This window comes from Aulonocara sp. 'chitande type north' Nkhata Bay, linkage group LG3 (genome assembly GCF_057382095.1).
Source record: "Aulonocara sp. 'chitande type north' Nkhata Bay isolate Kocher_YH1m ecotype deep benthic linkage group LG3, A_spYH_male_GT1.1, whole genome shotgun sequence".
NCBI lineage: Eukaryota > Metazoa > Chordata > Actinopteri > Cichliformes > Cichlidae > Aulonocara > Aulonocara sp. 'chitande type north' Nkhata Bay.
The window spans coordinates 30,276,068-30,297,992 of NC_141346.1; the positions used below are offsets into that span (position 1 = coordinate 30,276,068).

The window sequence follows — 21,925 nt, forward strand, 5'->3', positions numbered from 1 at the left end:
TTGCATGCATTTCGGATGATATGATCTACATCAGGGAGTGCAGATTAGCCCATAACATTGCAAATCAACTTGTTGTTGATGTTAACAACAATTCCTTTGTGTTAATGTTTATCCGGGGCCTCGACCAAACCACGAAACCAAGCAGTTAGCATCCAAATCCCTAATCACTGACGTTTTTTTTCCCCTTCAATTTTGATTATTGTGCAGTTGATGTTAAATTTCATTCAGAGTGACATGAAAAAAGAAGATCTTAAAAATCTAATTTTGCCTCCAGCTGTAAGAACCCTGGTTACCAATAGTAACCCACTTGCAGCTTCTCACTTGGCTGCTAGTTTGGTTAGTGTCCGAAAAGTGGAAAATTCATGGATTGATATTCGTCGTCATCGACTGCTTCCAGTCCAAGCATTCATTTACTTATATGAGTGTTGTAAGTGTGCTAACATGAGCAGGCTGATAAAAATATACTTGTGTACATCAATCTTCTGTAAAATAAGCAGGTCAGAAAATCAATTTTATCCATTTGCTGCGGCTTCTGTTTATTATTCATTTACTGGCAAGAGCCAGGAATGGGTCACTGAGCAAATTTAAACCATATTCTATCTGAATATCAGTCAGATTCAAATTCTCCTGTATGGCATACATCTAGCATGATTAAAGTGCTTTTGAGCAAGCTTCTCTTGCACACTTCTGGCGTCTCTGTGTGCGTGTGGAGGAAGCATAAGATAGCTTCCCTCAGGGAGCGATAACGTATCAGGATTTTATCTGCACTTTGCTTCGTGCACATGGCGAGCAGTCGACCTGCAGTGGATAAATGAAGTGCAGTGCGCACAGCGAAGCAGTATCACAGCGGAGGTTGTGCTGCGTTGTGGTCACTGGCAGCAGCGTGCTGCGGCTGTGGAAACGAAGCAGCAGGCAGATGTACAAAGATACAAGCTTTTGGTTTTAATTTAACTCCTGGCCCTGCAGTAAGAAAGTGAAATTAGTTCCCTGTTGCGAAGCGATAAACATCCAAGTGTGCTTCATTCCATTCATAGCTCGAGATTGAGCGATAGTGTTCGAGCTGGAGGGTACGGGGTTATGTGTAAGCAGTGATGGAGGGCCTTTCACATGCTGACATGAAGTTAGAAACAAATGTTGGTTGAATACGACAACAAAAAAGAAACCAAGAGGAAGAAGTTTCTGTTTGGCACTTAAAAAAGTAAAAGTGGAGGTGATAGTAGCTAGTCAGTATAACCTCTGCATATGACCTTTGACTTCTTACTTACAGAAGTCAAGAGCTGACTTAAGGGTTTTCCTGCAGATTGTCAGTGGGACTCTGTGGCAGATAAGATTGAGCACGCCGGTGTCTAAGCGGACTTTCTCACACTGCATGGGACATTGGTGCTAAAATCGTCAATAGATTTTCTCCCTGCAGCTTCTCACAGCTGCTTTTGTCAGTTTCAAATTATTTCAATGAAATCTTCTGGGGGCTTTTTTTGTTTTTCAGACAAAACAACCAAATGAAGGACATCACCCTGGGCTCTGACGAATCAGAAGAAGCATTTTTCCTCCGAAATGATAATGAAAGTATATTATTTCCAGATTAAAAAAACCCAACCACGGCAGGATATTTGTATGTTTGTTGTTACATGGTTTGAATGTAAAACCTTTTATGTGTTTTTGATGATAGATCATTATTCACTTTAGAGCAAAAGAACAAAAAAAAAGGCTTCCAGCCATATTGGCTTCACAAATGTGATCATTTAGTGCTGTAATGCAGAACTGCCAGACTCCCAATCTATGGGTCATATGCAGGCTTATTTCAAGTCTGCCAAACTAATAAACCCACTGCACAAATGACAACTCTAAACGTATGTTTCTTTTAGTGTAAATAATCACGTTTTAAAATGTTCACATTTAATGAACCATCCATTCACAAAACAGCCTAAGAGTTGTCTTAAGGTTTTAACCCTTAACAGCCTACTAGGAGTAACCCTTGAAGTGGTTCCTGTCATATTTCAGGCCTAGAATAAAATTAATGGGTTTGTGCTAGACGGTGAGGGGGGGTCTCTGCCTATTCAGGTACCCTTGGAAAAACCTGGAAACTATTCTAATGCTGTTCAAACCATCTCTTTATTGATATATACAGAGGTCTCAAAACACGTCATTAACGTTACTGGGGAAGTCGTCAAATGTTGTGTGCATGGTGTAAAGAGTTAAACACTTGTACGAAGGCACCTGGACTGGGACTTCTTTCAGGTTCATGAATTTAATTTCTCATTCTGGAGGCTTCTTCATGTCTAAAGATTGCTGAGCCCCTGTCACAGTAATGACCCACACCTCAATTCACACCATGTGGGTCACACGAGCCATCACAATGTTATTACAGGGTGGGGTCGATGACTCTCACCTTAAAAGGGACAACTGGCCTATTAATGCAGGTAATGCTGCTTTATATCCGGAAGTCGGATGCCGGAGCTGAGAGTGACATCACTCCCGATTTGAGCACATTCCAGTAATACAACACTAAAAGCAAGAATTTGTTCTCCTCTTAGCAAGGTCACACATGTGACACAATAAAGAATTGTGCTTCATAATAAAAATGCTAAATGTAAAATCATTATAACAAAAAATACACAAAAGCAAGTTTAAGAAGATGAGGTTTGAGCTTGTTTGTATTTAGAAGAGGAAGAAAGTTTAAGAGTCTGGAGGCTGCTGCTGCAAAAGCTCTGCTTCCTTTAGTTCTCAGCCTCGTAGCTGCACGGCCAGCAGACCCTGATCACATGACCTTGTGGAATTAGCAACAGTGTGACACGAGAGTAACCTCGAAGCGACGCTCTGAATAACCTGCAAACGTTCTAGTGAGTTTGCTTAAACAAATGAACGATGGATTACAATAACTGCATGAATAACAATCTGCAGTGCAGAGGGAGACACAGTGGCACTTAACTTGGGAGTATTTCTTAAGTGACAAAAGCAAGAGACAACCAGAGATTGAACATGAGGATCGGTGCAAGCGTCACCAACAGTCAACCCAAAGGTTTCTGATCATGTGCATTGCTACCATCTCGGATTGTGGGGTCCGTGGGACCGCTTCCAAATTCTGCTCCACATCTCACCTTTAACCCTAAAATCTGGTGCAGAGTGGAAGCCAAAAATATGGATTGTGTCAGGAAGAAAGCAAGGAGCTGAAGGATGACAGACAGCTGCCGTTGTTTTTCATGCTGAAGGTAAAAACTGCTTTCTCAGGCAGGACGACCACCGTGACGGGCAGGTGTCGAGATGCTCCCTCATTATTTTCCGCCTCAAATAGCCAGCATGTCCTCGCCTCCTTTTTCTCTTCTGTCTGACCTTAAACATACTCCGGACGCACAGACCTAACTGACAGGTGTGGGGGTGGTCTTTGTGTGCTGATGGTGACCTTTGAACTTTTAAGTGAAAAGAGGACTTAGCGATGAAGCTGGTGATGGACAGGTGTCAAAGGAAACGATTTAGCCTTGGAACAATTTGAAGCATTTTCTCTGCTTTGCTAACCTTTGACCTTTTAATCTGCTGAAAGTAAAATGTTAGATAACAAAAATCTTTCACTTTCTCCCACAAGCAGAAAAGAGAGAGAGATTATATAGTGCTGTGAAAACGTAATTGGTTTGTTAATAATCAAATTGTTTTGGGAAGCTTAGTTTAATTTCACTAGCCACACTCAGGCCTACTTATTGCCCGAACTGTTGAATCAAGAAATTACTTAAGTAGAGCCTGTCTGATAAAGTGAAGCACGCTAAAAGATCGCAACACATCATGCTATGACCTAGAAAAACCAAAAGCCATTTTTAAGGCTTTGGGCCTCCAATGAACCACAGTGAGAGAAATTATCCACAAATGGAGAAAACGTGGAGCAGTGGTGAACCTTCCCAGAAGTGACTGACCTACCAAAATAAGGTCAGCGTTCACAATTCAACAATAAGAAAGAGTCTGGGCAAAAATGGCGTCCGTGGGAGAAAACCTCTGCTATTTAAAAAGAACACAGGTCCTCTCACATTTGCCAGAAAACGTCTTGATGATCCAAAAGAATTTTGGACAAATATTCTGTGGACAAGTTGTTGGAAAATTTGAGTCTAATCTAGTTTAATTCTAATGTAAAACCAATGCAGCATTTCACAGATTGAACATCATACCAACAGTCAAACATGGTGGTGGTACTGTGATGGTCTGGGGCTGCTTTGTTGAATCAGGATGACGTGCTGTATTTGAGAAAACCATGAATTCTGCTCTGCACCAGAAAATCCTCAAGAAAAAGGTTCAACTATTAGTTTTTGTCCTGAAGCTCAAAGACACAAACTAATAGTTTAACCTTGGGTTATGCAGGAGGAACACACCAGCAAGTCCACCTCTGAAAGGCTCAAACAATTCAAATGAAGGAGAGGCCTAGTCCAAGACTAAAGTTTGACATCACAGTCATGCTCAAAAACCCTCCAATGTCTCTGAATTGAATGAAGAGTGGACCAAAATTCCTCACGGTGATGAGTCGAAGGAAAAAACAGTTATCACAAATGCTTGATTGCGGTTCTTGCTGCCAAGGGTGGCACAACCAGTCATTCGGTTTAGAGAGCAAGTAGGTTTGGATAACTATTTCTCCTTTATAAATGTAAACATCATTTAAAAACTGCATCTTGTATTTACTTGGGTTATCTTTGTAGATTATTAAAATGTGTTTGATCTGAAACACGTGTGACAAATATGCAAAGAGATATGAAATCTGGAAGAGAATAAATACTTTTTCCCAGCACTGTACGTGCAGCCTGGATGCTAATTCCACTTTATTCCTGTAACAGGGATCTCAACAGTGCCGCTCTTGCTTTTAACAGCACTTCACTGGGAATAAAGACAAGAGTGATCTCACATTGGGTGACTGTCGCACGACGGATGAAGGCGGTAGATTTGGATTGTGGAGATGGACGGTGCCAAAAGGGCTGCTTTTCTTGATAAAAGCCTGGTGCACTTTCCCTGCTTTTAGCAACCTTTGACCTCTCGCCTGTCAAATTTTGAGGGGCACAGAGAGCTAATAGAGCTGTGAGACGAGTGTACAGGGAGAGGGAGTAAGAGCACTGGAGCTTAAAGAGCAAGGGATGAAAAGTTAGAAAGCGTTACTTATTATCCAATATGGTGCATTTTTATTCATTTTCCTCTCCCGTGTAAAGATGAATGATACTAAGTTCACACCGCTGGGTCACAAATTTGTTTTCTTCATAGCCGAAACATTACATAATCACAACCTAACTGTGTGTGTGTGTGTGAGTGTAAACATGATGAATTCTGGGTGACCCTGACGTTTGGCCATTAGCAACGGGAACACGGCAATTCCCCAACGGTCCCAAACAAATAAATCCTGCCTGCAGCCGGAATAACCATTAACAAGTCTGCTAAACACTGAAGAAGAGGAGGGGGAGGAGGGGAGCGTAGACAAATCTGCGGATGGTGAGGGGAATCGAGGAAAGATGCAAAGGGGGGGAGTGTATGGGTCAAGTTAACTTGGGAGAAAGGGAGAAGGGAAAAGATGGGGATGGATGTGAGGAAGTTGAAGTAGCAAGTGAAAAGCTTGAGGAGGTAGAGAGGGCTGAAAGAAGGGGAGGAGAACACAGGGAGAGTGATGGGGAGAGTAAAAAGGTGGGTGAAGAATGGAAGTTGGGTTAAATGAGGAGGATGAAAGAGATGGAAGTGACAAAAGCTGGTGAGGACACGAAAAAGGAGGGATAACGAGGGAAAGAAAGGATGGAGGGCATGGAGTTTGTAGAAACAGAGAGAGAGAGAGAGAGAGGGGGGGAGGGGTGGAGAAAGAGGGAGGGAAGGGGGTTTGTGGGTGAGGGATTACGAGAAGTAAAAGAAGCCCATTAGCGGAGAAGAAATGAGAGAAAACAAACAAGAAATGTGAGGGCAACACATCACTGTTATTCTGCCCACCCCCCAGAAGAATAAGAGGAAGCAATAATCTGTGTGTGTGTGAGGAGACAGCAGCGATAGCGTGGGGGAGGTCACAGCGAGGTGAGAGAGGGAGAGCGAGACGGAGAGAGAAGTTCAGCTAGAGGTGAAGCGAGAGACCTGCCGTTTTCTGTGTGTGTGTTTCGGGTGAATCAAGGGTCAGGGGTGTGTGTGTGTGTGTGTGTGTGTGTGTGTGTGTGTGTGTGTGTGTGTGTGAGAGAGAGAGAGAGAGAGAGAGAGAGAGAGAGAGAGAGAGAGAAGGACCTGCTGGCTCGCGTGTGGCTGGGTTTTGGTTTTTTTTGTTTTTTGGACAGCCCACGCTCCCACCCCCCCCTCCCCACCCCCGTACACACTTTTTTTTTTCTTTCTCCGTCTCTTTTCCATTTTCATCAGTCTTATCTGCCTCCTCCTCCTCCTGCTGTCCTCCCTTCTTGTTGAACTTCTCCTACTGTTCGTGCCCTCCACTCCTCACTCCTGTGTCACCCCCCTAATCGATGTTTGCGTTAGACTTTTTTTTTTTCCCCTTGGTGCAAATTTGCAAAGAAAAGTGACGTATAAATAAAGTTTGTCATCCAAACTGAGGTTCACTCATAAACTTTCCCGAGATGAGATGAGATGTTTTGCCCAAAAAAAAGACACAGCTGTTAATGTTACGATGAAGCTAAAGGTTTGTTTTTGCAGCAGTTTTTTTCCATCTTGTCCCCATACTAATTTTTTCTGTTGCATTTAAAAGAATAAGAGTGGAAAACTAGCAGACTGAAAAATGAAGATTGAGTTTTACTTTTATAGCACCAGATAACAACAACTATAGTTGCCTCAAGGTGCTTTATATTTTAAGAAAAAGACACTAAAAAAGAGAGAAAACCCCAACAGTAAGATGACTCCCTATGAGCAAGCAGTTGGTGATAGTAGGAAGGAAAAACTCCCCTTTAACAGGAAGAAACCTGCGGCTTGGGGAGGGTCTTTACCTTACAGTATACATTTGCCAACTAGCCCACAGTGTCATTGCTTTTAGGTCGATCCCTCATCATGTCAGGTTTCAAACACACCAGCATGGCTGCAGTAAAAACCCTGAACTCAAAGTTTGAAGGGTTGAAGGGACTTTGCTAACCAATGTGGGATCTTGTGTATGGTCTGTGGTCCTGTTCTTCTCTCCTTCCTAGTCTTTGTCGTCCTCACTGCTTTTTTTCTTTCTCTTGTCCTCTGCAATCCTCATGCCTAACGGGAAATTTTGTGCAGGTTTATTTTCCTTTTATCTCTGATACAAAAAAAGAAAGTGGGTGGGAGAAGAAAGCAAGAGATAAAGGAAGACTGATGCGCAGAGCATGATTGCAGAGTGAAGACAGTGATTTGCTGTCAGATAAAATGAAAATCTCACGAATCTCAGCCAGCAGCTTATCCATCTATGGATGCATGGTGGCGTGTGTCTTCTTTGCTGTGTGTGTGTGTGGGGGGGCGTTACTTCCTGTAAACAGGCAGCTAAAGTATGTGTTTATCCCACATGCTTTTACCTTGTATGTTCCTCAGAAACAAGTACAGATGTGCTGTGTCTTTGAGCACAAAGCCCATCCTCCAACACCTTCAACAATAACTTTAAAAGGCTTTTTTTTGCGTTCAAACATCTGCGTTAAAGTGAAGAATAGTGCGCATGTGGTCCCCACAAATACAGACGTACAAGCAGTGCAGACATACATACACAAAGCAAGGTGCGTGTGCACAAATAACTTCCTGCACACAAGCAGATGGAAACATCCTGACAAACAATATTATATAATACTCAGACAGTTTATGTGAACACTGTGCACACACTTGTATCGGCACCTAATCATCAAATAATATTTGTGCTTTAACCGCCCTCACTTGTGTGTGTGTGTGTGTGTGTGTGTGTGTGTGTGTGTGTGTGTGTGTGTGTGTGTGTGTGTGTGTGTGTTTGTTTGTTTATATGGGAGGATTAGCAGGTCAAACCTCGGCCGTGCAAGGGTGAACTCGGGGACAAAGTAGAGAGAGCTGAACGCAGAAGTGAAAAGGCCAGAGGGTGGAAGGAAAGGAGCAGAAAGCAGCGATAGGAGACGTTGGGAGGGGGTCAAAGGAGGGAGGAAAGGAAGGGGGGGGGGGGGGGGGGGGGAGTCCAACGGAATCACTTGTCTTGCGAAGCCAGGTTGAACCATTTGAGAAAATATTTAGGATGTTTCCTGTTTTCAGGAATAACTCTGAAGAGGTGAAGTCAGGTAGAAGCCATGACCTTTAAAAAAAATACAGATAAAGATGCAGCTTCAAGGACTACTTTCACTTACATATGACGTGAAATAATAATAATAATAACTTTTTTTATGGCATTTTCAAAGCACAGTGACAAAGTGCTTCATATTTTGATAAAGTCTCACGTTCTATGGCACAAAATAAAGGGGAACACTTAAAGAAAGGCTAATCAATAAAACAGATAAATCATATATCTGACAGGCTGTGGAAGAGAATAAACATTTATATTAAAACAATCAGTTTTGGTGGTTAGTTCAGACTGGTATGACTTCTTGGTACCTGCTGATGGGCAACTCCTGATCCAGTTAGTTTATAGCTGTTTAATAGCTCGGTGGCACACCCAGGCATGTTAAAGTTAAAGCAAAACTTCAATTTGTGCTCACAAAATTCACTATAATTTAATAATAATAATAATAATAATAAAGCAAATAAGATAAGATAAGAGATAAGATAGAACTTTATTAATCCCTCGGGTGGGTTCCTCTGGGAAATTCGACTTCCAAAAAAGCACAGCACCGACAGAAGTTACAGAGTTACAGAATATTATATACACACACACACACACACACACACACACACACACACACACACACACACACACACACACACATATATATAAATACAGAGACAATATAAATAAAATATACGAAGGGGATAAATAGAATAAATAGGAATAAAAAATAAAAATACAAGTGAATTGCACATTTCAAGTATTGAGGTCTATTGCACTGTTGACTATTTACAAAAGTATTGCACAAAAGGTATTGCACAGTGAGGTGAAGAGGCACTACAGCTTAGTTGTTCCCCCCTCCTTTGTCCTCCTGTTTCCCCTCCCTCTCCCCTCCAGAGAGGAGTTAAACAGTCTGATGGCGTGTGGGACAAAGGAGTTTTTAAGTCTGTTAGTTCTTGTCTTTGGGAGAAGCAACCTGTCACTGAACAGACTCTTCTGGTTGTTAATGGCCATGTGCAGAGGATGCCCAGCATTGTTCATAATGTCAATCAGTTTCTTTAATGTCCTTTTCTCTGCCACTGTCACCAGAGTGTCCAGCTTCATGCCGACCACAGAGCTAGCCCTCCTGATCAGTTTCTCCAGCCTGCATGAGTCCTTCTTTGCTGTGCTGCTCCCCCAGCACACCACAGCATAGAAAAGTACTCCAGCAACCACCGACTGGTAAAACATCCTCAGGAGCTTCCTGCAGATGTTAAAAGACCTCAGCCTCCTGAGGAAGTACAGTCGGCTTTGGGCTTTTTTATACAGGTGCTCTGTGTTGCATGACCAGTCCAGTTTATTGTCCACCCACAGCCCGAGGTACTTGTACTTGTTGACCACCTCCACCTCCTCCCCCTCTATCTGAACCGGCAGTGGACCTGCTCTAGACCTCCCGAAGTCCACAACCAGTTCCTTAGTCTTTGAGGTGTTGAGTTGCAGGTGGTTTGTGTGACTCCATGTGACAAAGTTCCTCACCAGACTTCTGTACTCCTCTTCCTGATCATCCCAGATACACCCCATGATGGCTGTGTCGTCTGCAAACTTCTGAATGTGGCATAATTCAGAGTTGTAGCAGAAGTCAGAGGTGTACAGGGTGAAGAGAAGAGGGGACAGCACAGTTCCCTGTGGTGCTCCTGTGCTGCTGACCACAGTGTCAGACGTGATGTCCTTCAGCCTGACGTACTGTGGTCTGTCGGTGAGGTAGTCGGAGATCCAAGCCACCAGGCAGGGGTCCACCTCCATCCTTTTCAGTTTTTCCTGAAGCATACAGGGCCGGATGGTATTAAAGGCACTGGAAAAGTCAAGAAACAGGATCCTGACCGTGCCTTTTCCCCCATCCAGGTGTGAGTGGGCTCTGTGTAGGAGGTACAGGATGGCATCCTCCACTCCGACACCCGCCTTGTATGCAAACTGTAGTGGGTCCTGGGCATGTTGTACCTGTGGTCGGAGGAGGTTGAGGAAGAGCCGCTCTAGAGTCTTCATAAGATGTGACGTCAGTGCCACCGGTCGGAAGTCATTCAGCTCATTGGGCCGGTTCTTTTTGGGGACCGGGACGATGCAGGATGTCTTCCATAGGGCGGGCACTCTCCCCAGTCGCAGACTGAGGTTGAAGACTCGTTGTAGCGGCTCCCCAAGTTCAGCAGCACACGCCTTTAGCATCCTCGGACACACCTTGTCTGGGCCTGCTGCCTTTCTGGGGCGAAGCTTCCTCAGTTGTCTCCTGACCTGATCCACTGTGACACTGGGAGATGTTTGGGAGGAGGGGAGGGGGGGAGATGTCTTGCTGCTGAGAGAGGGATTGGAGGAGGGGGGTGTCATGGTGTCAGGAAGGGGGGGAAGCGAGGGAGGCAGGAGAGTGGGGATTGGACTCTGTAGTGAAGGTGAGGGTGGGGGGGTTGTGGGCTGGTCAAACCTGTTGAAGAAGTTGTTGAGTTCGTTTGCCTTCTCCACAGTCCCCCCCACTGTGCTTTTCTTGGTGTTGTGGCCTGTGATGGTTTTCACACCATTCCAGACCTCCCTCATATTGTTCCTCTCCAACTTCTGCTCCACCTTCCTCCTGTAGGTGTCCTTTGCTTCCCTCAGGCAGCGTTTCACCTCCCGCTGTGCTGCCTTCATCTCCTCCTTCACTTTGCTCCTGAAAGCCTTCTTCTTCATGTTGAGGACAGCTTTGACTTCCTGTGTTACCCACGGTTTGTTATTAGGATAACACCGTACCGTCTTAGCAGGGGCGACTGTGTCCACACAAAAGTTGAGGTAGTCTGTAAGACAGTGTGTCGCCCCCTCTATGTCCTCACCATGTGGGCTCAGGAGCACATCCCAGTCTGTGGTGTCATAGCAGTCTCTCAGAGCATCCTCCTTTTCTGGGGTCCATCTCCGGATGGAGCGCGTTGTGACCGGCTGCCTTTGGACGAGGGGTGTGTAATGTGTTTCGCTTTAGTTTGTCAGGTTGGTCATCACAGCCCGCCTCATGAGGTTTTGGTGTATTTCTTGATTCACTCTCAAGGTGTTTACACGATTGTGAGCTTCATAAAGTGCTGTCAGCTTTTCTGGTCTGTACTTCTAAAAAAATATGCTCCATTAAAAATAATTAGGAAAACAAAGTAATAATGAAACCGAAAAAAAAAACCCCAGAGTGTTTTTAAAATAATAAAAACTGAACTGAACCTGCTCTGGAAATAAAGGTGGCGTGAATTCAAAATAAGACAAAAGCAGTGCTTAATTGGAAAGTAAATACACTGTTATAACTCAGTAATCCCACAGCAGTCTTCAAATTCTGGGTCTTTATGAAAGGAAACTTCCACGTGTCTAAAGCACGAGCGGCTGTGGCTCAGGAGGCAGAGAGGCTCGTCCAGTAATTGGAAAATCCCTGATTCAATCCAGTCCGTATGTTGAAGTGTCCTTGGCCAAGATAGTTTTAAGTCTGTGTGTCAAAGGTAAAGCGCTGTATGAATGCATGTGGAATCGTGGCTTATGGTGGTCTGTAAGGCCATCTATTTTACTACTGACTGAAGCAGGCACTGTTCAGCTGGTCTTGTCTGTATTGGTTTGATTGTATGAGTTCAGTTCCCAGATAAAGAAGTAACTGAACACCCAGTAAATTCTTGTTTCATTTGGGCCGATTTATCACGTCGCAGAGATGTAGCAACTTGTTACATCATCCACTGATTTTTGAGTCAGCAAGTTCATCGACTGGTCTGGTGTTAAATACTGTACAGACATGTCCAAGACAGGTCAGTCAGAGTGTTGTAATGTTTAGAAGTTGCTGACCACGAATGCTCTGCAGTTACACGAGTTATTTTATTAATGTACAACAGCAGTTACCTGTCGATTCAAAGGTGTTACAACACCACCAGTCCCTTACCAGGGCCACGCCCCTTTCCTTCTCAGTCAGCGATGTTAAAGAACGAGTGGTGACGTAATTAGATGTCAGCAGCTCAGTGTGGTTCTGCAGGACTTTGATACAGACGATGATTGTTGACGATTGTCGGCTATGTCAGCTATGCCCGCTCCGCACAGGCATGGAGATGTTAGCCTGGAGAAAGGCACAGTCTACTGCTGTTAGCACTGTTTATATTAGCAACACAAGCTGCTAGCACCGCAGCAGCCATCAATACTTAGGTGTGTTTGGATTGCGTGGGCAAGAATCTAAGACCTACCTCTTCCTGACCACCTCCTCTTTGTCTGGGTGGACACCAAGGCGTTCCCAAACCAGCCCAGAGACATAAACTCTGCAGCATCTTGGGTCTGCTCCAGGGCTTTTTGTAGGACAGAGTCTGGAGAGATCCAGAGAGTTTGACAGCCTCGGGTTCTTTGATATCTTTCTTAAATCCACTGTCCTGCTGCAGGAGGCTGCTGCCATCGAGGAGTGCATGGGGGGAAGGGTTCTAAGTCTCCAGCAGAGGTTAGCTAGGCGGTTCATGTCAAAAATAACAAACAGCAGCGCTATATGAAGTCACCGCACAGTTCAGTGGTACAAAACCAAGTTGCTAAGTGTGTGAAATCTAATGGCGTTAAACTCAGTGGAAGACTGAAAGCACATCCATGACAGCTCGACATTCTGATTATACAAACACAAAAATGCGTGTTGGATTGAATAAATAGTGTCTCTCTGACTTGAGTATAAAGAAGAATTAAGAAAAGATAAAGGACCCTCCAGGGAACTTGTAAAAATCAATCCTATGTACAATAGGGACTAACTGGATGATTAACGATTCCATGCAGGAGTTTCTGTGAGGTGAAGCACAGTTTTCGTAAACGTCAGGACCATAGTTACAGATGTGAACGCTGAGAAAGCAGCAGTACAAGCCAGTGACTTTCACAGATTTTTCACTTCACTTTATTTCTCTCGTGTCCTCTGTCATCCGTTCTGTTTTCCCCGGTCGCCTGCCGGGGCACCTTCATCAACTAACTCCGGTCTATCCCCTTCTCTTAGTCTTATCTATCCATCTTCATCTGCCCTTCCTTTACCCTCTCCCTCTTTCTGTAAGCGCTGTTATCCATTCCTCTCCATCTGTGTCTCCTTCCATCTTTACTCTCCCTCATTTTCTCTCCCCCTTTCCTCACATGTGGTTTTGCTCTCCATCCCTCTGTACTCCATTCCTCCACCTCCTCCTCTTCTTCTCTCATCCCTTGCTCACATATGGTTTCTCTCTCTGGATCTGTGTTTGGTGTTACCCAGAGTTCACTGGGGCTCCTGCTCATATGTGTGTGTGTTTTACAGACAGAGATAGAGAGACGGCGTGTGTGAATGTCTGCAGGCTTACGGGTCTGCCTGCCTGGGCCTGTGTGTGTGTGTGTGTGTGTGTGTGTGTGTGTGTGTGTTAGGTAGAGTTCAGCAGGGCAGCGGCAGGTTATGCAACTGTTTGAAATGTGGGCCATTCCGAAGAAGACTCAACCTCTCCAGCTTGTTGCTTTTCTTTCCTTTCCCTTGACCCGTTTGCCGTTTACTTTCTTGGCGTTGTTGCTTTTATTTACCTAAATGTAAAAATGTCTCCATGTGGGGAACTTAAAGGTTTCTTGAGACGATTTGGTCATTTTTTTAAGTGCTGAAAACATAAACATCCGCATTAAGTTGGCACAAGCTGCAAGTGCCAGAACTTAATACTATTTCCTTTGGAGTTACCCGGACTTCACAAGTGGTTACTCATATAACATGCGGACTGATCTTCATCACAAGTGGCACTTGTAAGCAAGCATAATCTGACTAAAGCAGTAACCCACAAACAAATGTGCTTTTAATGTTCTTATTAATCACACTGAGTAATAACTCACAGTGCAGTCTGGACGCAAACAGCAACATCATGAGGTTTCCTGTGGCAACTAAAGGGAGCTGGACGGCAGCGGGAATTTTTGACCATTTCTCTGTTGGTCTCTTCGGTTCATCGCGGTTTTTGAGCAGTCTTCAGAGGGGTGTACTACCCAGCGGGATTAACGGGTTCACCGTCATCTGTGGGTTTCTAGGTTTTGTTGAACCATGATTTCACCAGCATGGTGGAATCATGGGATGAGGGTCTAGTGTGCTAATGTGGAGTTAGTGTGCAGTGCTCTTTTTTTAGTGTCACATATGTAGATTTTTTTTCACTAAATGTGAGATATAAAATGTTTATATATTTCTATAGAAATTAGTTTTCTAGTAAAGATTCAATAACAATAGGACTTACTGTGATATAACAAAAACATTTTATAATTACAGGACAGTCGGGGCAGCATAGAGCAGCATTTCTACATTATGTAGAAAAACAGAGGCGTACTGTTGAAACTGCACTTCTTTTTCATATATTAACACTTCCCAGGTATTTAATATGTCTTAATAATCTGTAATCTTTACACTGACACCAAGGAGAATTTCACTGGTCCAACCCACTACTTTAAATGAAATCGACACCTCTGAGCTTTGTAAAGTTTTTGAAAGTTGCGATTGAAACGTGATTGCACCTGCCAGCCTTTTTCAAGGAGAGCACAGTTGGTGTGATTTTTACAGCGAGCTGCACCTCTATTACTTACACTCCCAATCCTGTATTTCTGAGCATACCTTAGGACTCACTCATGTCTGATATACTAACCTAGTGGCATAGATGCGACAGCAAGGTCATGATGAACGTGATTATCACTGCTGTGAGTGAGGGAGTGGTGTGGGGGTGCCGAGCTGAGCAAAGAAGGCCAGAAAAGCTGTGATAAATGTGGTCATGGAAGCGCCACACATCTGTTCACAAGACAAACCTTTGGCTCTGAATCCATCTGAGTACATCGTAGTTGTATAAAACACCACATATTTATCTTCAGAGCTGCTACAGGTTCATGTTTCCCTGGTTTTTGAAGTGGGCACCAGCTGTTACGCAACATGTTGGTGGGTTAGTGAGTGAATCGGTGATCTGCTGGTGTTTATTTCATCACTGCTTAATGGATAATTTATCATCTCCAAAATCTGAGATCTTCCTATGACTAAAACAGAAACACTCCCTAAATCTCACGTTCTTCCTCTGACTTTTTTTTTCTAGTTACTGGATTTGTTCACCCAGTGGGATTGGTCAACCTACCTGGCTGATTACGGCAAACCCACCTGCAAATACCTGAGAGTCAACCCACACACTGCACTGGCACTGCTGGAGAAGTGAGTAGTGATTCATCATTCTGGGATTCACACATTACTGTTAATCTATTGTTCTGTTGCCTCATTTTTTGGATGACTCAAATCCTTGTTTTGCCATTAACTGACCAAACAGTTTCTGATTCCAGCTTCTTAAATGTGAGAGTTTCCTTGTTTTCTCAGCTTTATACTACTGTTAATTTCATGTTAATTAATCTCACAAAAAAAGTTGAAGCCCTCACTTTAAGTTTTATGAATTTTCATAAACTTCTTTCTATTGATAAAACGTCAACATTTTAGTTAGTTCCCCCCCACACATAAAAATTTAAACCCTGCCTGGCTCAAATTTGGCTGATTTCCTTATCAAGGTCTGCATCACATCCAGCATGTTTGCAGTTGTAGATCAGTGGAGATCCCACTCTGAGCTTGAGCGCTTGTGATGTGTGCTGGATCCCCTTCAGTGTCCCAGCACAGTTTTATTTTAGGGGAGAGGATTAAGTTTCTTGGAGCCAAATCTGGATTGTGCCTCAGACAACTCCATGTTCTACAACAGTCTGATCCAATTGTTTATTTTATATATTTATTTTTATTGTATTTTTTTTTGTAGTTCGCAAACCTAAAAGTGTCTAAAAAGAAAGAAAAATAATTTCTGACCCTGTACCCCCAACATCAGGCTTGGACATTTTGGACTCTTCCATTGAGATTCATTTGTGGTATTTCATAGTGAAACCTAGTTCTCACAACCAGCCCTTGTCCTTGATATACAAGTATTAAAGTCAGGTTGATTTTACACAGAAGTTGATGTTTGTCCGGTTACAGATGTACATGTGTTGGGAATGGGATCAGACAGCAGTGAAAGTTGCACAAGGAGATGACCTGGAAGGGCAAGCTGTTGATTTTGCCCCCTTCCTGATTTCTTAGACTGATGTTTTTGTTTGCATTTTTGTAACGCTTCCATTTTTTCAGATCATCAAATAAATGTCAACATTAGGCAAATATAACGCATTACAAAAATACAAAATGCAGTTTTTAAATGATGATTTCATATATTAAGGAAAAAATTCTATCCAGATCTACCTGACCCTGTTTGAATACGTCAACTTTGAGCACCCACATGTTTTGGAAAGCTGAGTTTAGTTTCACACACCCACGCCGAATTACTGCAAGAACTGTTGAATAGAGAAATCACTTAAATACAACCTGTCTGACGAAGTGCATTGTATTAAAAGATGTCAAACACCAACACATCACGCCATGACGATCTAAAGAAACAGCTGAAAAACAAAGTCATTGATGTCTGTTAGTCTGGAAAGGGATACAAAGCTACTTCAAGGCTTTGGGATTTCAGGGAATGATGGTGAACCTTCCCAAGAACACAACGACGACTCATCCATGAGCTCACAAAAGAACCCAGAGCAACATCTAAAGAACTGCATGATTCAACAATCAGAAAGAGACGGGAGGAAAGTTTCAAAGAGAAAATCACTGCTGACCACAAAGAGCGTAAAGAGTCGTCTCACATTTGCCAAAAAACAAGACTTTTGAGAAAGTATTCTGTGGACTGACGAGACAAACTTTTTGTAAGGTTAGAGTCCGGTTACGTGTGGTGTAACACAGTATTTCATAAACAGACCATCATACCGGCAGTCATACATGGTGGTGGTACTGTGAAGGTCTGGGCTGCTTTGCTGCTTCAGGACATTTTGCTGTAATTGATGGAACTACGATGTCTGCTTGATGTACCAGAAAATCCTGAAGGAGAATGTCCAACCATCAGTTTGTGTCCTGAATCTCAGGCTCACGTGGGTTATGCAATAGAACAAGGATCCAAAACACATCAGCGAGTCCACCTCTGAGAGGCTCAAACAAAATGAAGAAGAGGCCCGGTCAAAGTTTGGACTTACGTGAGATTTAGATGCTTTGCTGTGACTTAAAACAGGATGTTCATACTCAAACTCCCTCGATCTTTCTGAATTAAAACAATTCTGCAATGAAGAGTGGACCAAAATTCCTCCACAGAGAAGAATTGACAATTAACACAAATGCTTGATTGTGCTGGCCCTGGCAGCAACAACTCTAGTCAGTTATTAGATTTAGGGGAACAATGACTTTCTCACAACCCATGTAGGTTTGGATAACGTTTTCCTTTAATAAACCAAATCATCATTTAAAATTGCATTTTGCATTTACTGTGGTTATCTTCTCTAATGACCTGAAATATTCAAGTATGACAAACATGCAATATAAATTGGAAATGAGGAAGTGGGCAAAGACAATGTATGTTAATGGATGGGTTTGGGGTTTGTGGGTTATGCAGAGCTCCTTTAATGAGAAAGCCAACATCAGATCAGTGGAAATCCAGCAGCATTCCTACATCAAATCTCATTTGAACTTTTGAACTTCATCCACCTTTTCCTCCATCTGCTCTTTTCTGTCTCCTGTCCTCCTTCATGTTCTTGACAGGTTGTTTAAGCCGTGAGTATCGTGTGTGTGTGTGTGTGTGTGAGAGAGAGAGAGATGCTTGTTTGAGGCATGTACTTACACCAAGACCAGTACTCGGGTTTACTAAAGCTGTTTACCTTCTTCCTTTTTAAAAAGGGTGTGTGCAATCTCACCTTCCGTATTACTCACTCTCACACATCCTGAGAACATAAATTCATGTCGTGATGATACTGATGTTTATCGCCATGGCTGTTAACCATAGGATGTTATCGCTACAACACCACCCGCATCCTTTATCTGTGTACCATCAGTGTAGGGCCATAGAGCCCGAGCTGATATGAAAATAGGGAAGATAACCACACACACAACCTGCATGAACTCAAAAAGTTATAATCTGACTTTGTGGATCACCGCCTCTAAAAGTTTTCACACAGAAACCTGAAAGTAAATACACACTTTTAAGACTTGAGGCAAGAAACAACAACAACAAAAAAAATACACACGCACAAAGTCATATGTTCTCATTCATTGTGCGGCAGAGCACCTTAATTAGGGACAGCCTTTTCTCTTCAGATAGCCAGGCCTGGTGGTCTCTCTTTGCCCATGAGGAAGCACCCTACTGGGGTTAGTCTGGTCTGCTGGGCCCCCGAACTTCCTGGAGGTCGTAACGCTCCAGTGTTCAGCTAAAGAATACAAAAAAAAAATACATGCCGAGATACACATGTGACAATGAAGGTTTTTTTCTTCTCAAATAGGCGACCTTAGCAGGGGTGTGTGCTTGTTCTGAGCATGCTCATAAACTTGTGTTTTCCTGATTGCATGAAATGAACAGCCCAGTAAATATTGATCCTTATTTGTCCCTGATTGATTTCTTTAAAATCTTTTTTTATTTCTGATTGGCTCTTCTTTCTTCCCTGTTTATTCTTGCTCGCCCACCCACAACCCATCTCCAGGATGAAGGAGACGAGCAGGAAGAACAACGTCTTCGCCCAGTTCAGGAAGACAGATAGAGACAGGCAGAAGCTCATCGACACCATCATCAAGCAGCTACGCAACCTCATCGCGCAGCACCACACCTAAAGCAAGCCACACAATTGGCCAACAACCCCACGAGGCTGGTGTATGCACCTTAAGTTAAAAAAAAAAAAAAACTTCAAAAAGCAACAACAAATTAGGCAGTCTAAAACTGGAAAAAGCACACTGGATGATAAGCTTGCAGTCTGATTAGTGTTAGTGGTTACATTTTGGCTGAAGACAACCATGTAAGAAACTGTCCACAGTAGCATGTTAGCTGGAAGGACATCCTTTTAAAAGCAATGTTGTACATCCTGAAAGTTCAGTTTTAATCGAGCTATCTGGATCTGCTTAGATAACCATACAGGCTTCTCAAAATGTAATTCCGTGTCCACACGTCCTACCGACTTATAAACAGAAGTCTGGTGCCATGTTATATTTTTCTTTAGTACAGAAAAAGATCAAAACGAACAACAAAACTCATCTTTCTAAAACTGTTTACTCGTCTATTAGAGCCATTTGCGATAAATGGCAGAAACCTGCTGAGCCTTGTGTTTTTTAAAGTTCAATAATATTTCCCACTGATTTCCACCAATGATCGTCTCAGTAATTAGAAAAGGTGTCAGGAGGTCTTTAGTTACCAAACGATAGATTAATAGATTGTTGGTTTTGGTCTTTCATGGTATTCATTGATGAGGAGGAAATCTAGAAGCCCGTCGGCTATTACCTGACGATTTTGGCTTCAAGCTTAATGTTTTTGGGACTTCTGTTGTAGCTCTTCGATATCTGGGCCAAAGCTTCCTGTTCTTTGCCCGAGGCATTGTTTGCAGTCCAACAATTAAGGCTTAATTGTCTTCAGGCTGTTTGGTCAGTAGAAACAGAAACCAGAAAACTTCGATCCATCTATTTTCTGCAGCTTATCCAGAATCGGTCATGTGGGCTGCGGTCTAAGCAGAGACACCCAGACCTCCCTCTCCTCAGCCAGCTCCTCCAGCTCTTCTTGGCGGACACTTCCGTGTTCCCAAGCTGAGAGACAAACTCTCCCTCCTATCAGATAGCTCAACCATCTCAACTGGCTCCTTTCATTGTAGAGGAGTGTAGTTGAATGACCGAGCTCCTCAATCTGTCTCTAAGGGAGAGCGCAGACAGCCTTTGGAGGGAGCTCATTTCTGCATGATCGCCTCCTTTCTGACATTTTCCGCAGCTCAAGGCAGCAGATGAAGGTAGGAATAGAGACTGAACATTAAATTGACAGCTTTGATTTTACAGTTTTAGAAAAGTTATGGTACCGATATCTTCTCCTAACACAAAGTATATTCACAAGTTTGTTTTCTGGCTCTGTAACCCCAGTTACAGAGAACTAGTCTATTTTCTTTGGCTCTGCCTTAAACCTCATGATGTTCAAGAAAAAAATCTACATCATCACCAACTTCTGCCTTTAACTGGACCTGGTGTTCTTCAGCCTGGAAGGATTCTGACTTTGGTCTCTTTAGGAGCACAAGTGATAATGAAATTGATCATTTCTTTTTTATCATGCAGCTAAAAGGAAAAAAATGTAACATTACAAATAATTCTACACATGCTGTTATCCACTGCTCTCAGATCAAATGCTCTCCGTCATCTTTGAAGCTTGAAAAATACGTTTCCAGTTGCTGGATGGTTGCTATCGATCCATTTGTGGGTCTGCTTAGTGGGAATGAGAGTTAATTTTGGCTTAAAAGTTTTGTAAGGGAATTGTGTACAAGAAACGTTGAAGCAGGTTGTATTTTTGTGCTCAATTCCATTTTCCCCTTCAGTCCTTCTCAGACTGAGCCGGGCCGGTTAAGCCACCCATCCTCACCCGGCCTTTAATGTCTTCCGCATCACTATCCATCACTGTGACGTGATAACAACGCATTGAATGTACATCACAGAGGGCCGCCTCCCATGGCTGAATGTCTTTCTGTTTTTTTTAAGGTTGTGAAAAAGCTGGAAAAGCACTGAAAACAAAAACAAGATATTAGTGAAAATGAACAGAATGTTACTGCCTTTATCTTCTAACAAAAGGGGGGATATTGGCGCAGCTTGGTAACCCATTTCCCCTCTTAGTATATACAACCTGCAGACACTTGAAACTTGATTTGGCAACCTTATTTCCTTTGGTAGCACAGTGCATGTTGGGGGATTTAAAGGTGTGTGTGTGTGTGCGTGTGTGTGCGTGTGCGTGATGGTGGTGAGGTCTCCCAACATGGCAACCAACCTTTTAAGAGAAACTTGATTTGAAATGGAAGGGACATGGCTTGGGTGTTTTCTTTGTTGTAATGTATTACAAAAACTAGGTCTTAACAAGGGCGGGGGGGGGGGGGATGCTTCAACATTGCAACTTGCTATAAAACGTGTAGTTTGCTTGCCACGTGGTTTGGAAAGATTTGTATATAAACCGCTGTAGACAGATGTGTGTCTTCCATGAACATGCCAAGCTCTGTGTGAGTGTGTGCAGTGAGGCTACTTTTACACACAAGCTTAAATAATTGAAGCACAATACTTAATTCCTTTCACACTAGATCGTCTTTGAAACTAACGGGGGTCTTTTCACTCTTTGTATAACTTTTCTTTCTTGAACTCTGGTGCAATAATGACCTTGGAAGAAACTGCAGCAGGTGTGCGTGTGTGTGCGTTAATCATATAGGGATTATAAATAGGGATTTATAAAGGGAATGCTAACCTGGTGTGGGTGGGTGTCTGAAGGGAAAAAGTGTCTTCCTTCCCATGCTCATGAGTGTGTTGTTTCTCTTGTGCATGGCAGCACTGTGCTTTTTTTTTTAAATAGTTTTTTTTTCTTTAGTTTTTTGAGTCATTATTAGCTGTGCATCTTTTTTTTGGGGGGGGGGGTTGTTTTTGTTGTTGTTTGTTTGTTTTTTTAGAAAGGGAACTAGGCCGTCGTTATTGAATGTGCCTTTTGCTGTATTTTGTTGTTTTTCCTGCCAATAAAGCAGCCGTCCTCAGCCGTGGTGATTGGACTCTGGAAACACTTCATTCTTCACAAAAAAAAAATTAATTCAAAATCTGCAAAATTTCCTTTTTTTTTCCAGACTGCGTTTGCTCTGTTTTCTTTTCTGCTATATTATTTATGATGCTGTTTTGAAGCTTTTATGTTAATACCCTGGACTTGCACAGTTTATTATGATCACAGTGAAGACTGC

The 21,925-nt window shown here is 42.9% G+C and overlaps 1 protein-coding gene across 3 annotated transcripts in view; it reads left to right on the forward strand.

Moving 5' to 3' along the window:
- exoc6b (exocyst complex component 6B) overlaps positions 1-21,615 on the forward strand; it is a 135,044-nt gene extending 113,429 nt beyond the window's left edge. For all 3 annotated transcript variants that reach the window (XM_086275983.1, XM_086275969.1, XM_086275975.1), the window contains 2 exons: positions 15,199-15,311; positions 18,683-21,615. In XM_086275983.1, coding sequence (XP_086132109.1) covers positions 15,199-15,311; positions 18,683-18,809 — 240 coding nt within the window. In that variant the 3' untranslated portion in view covers positions 18,810-21,615. The remainder of the gene's footprint in view (positions 1-15,198; positions 15,312-18,682) is intronic.
- Positions 21,616-21,925: the final 310 nt, after the last annotated feature.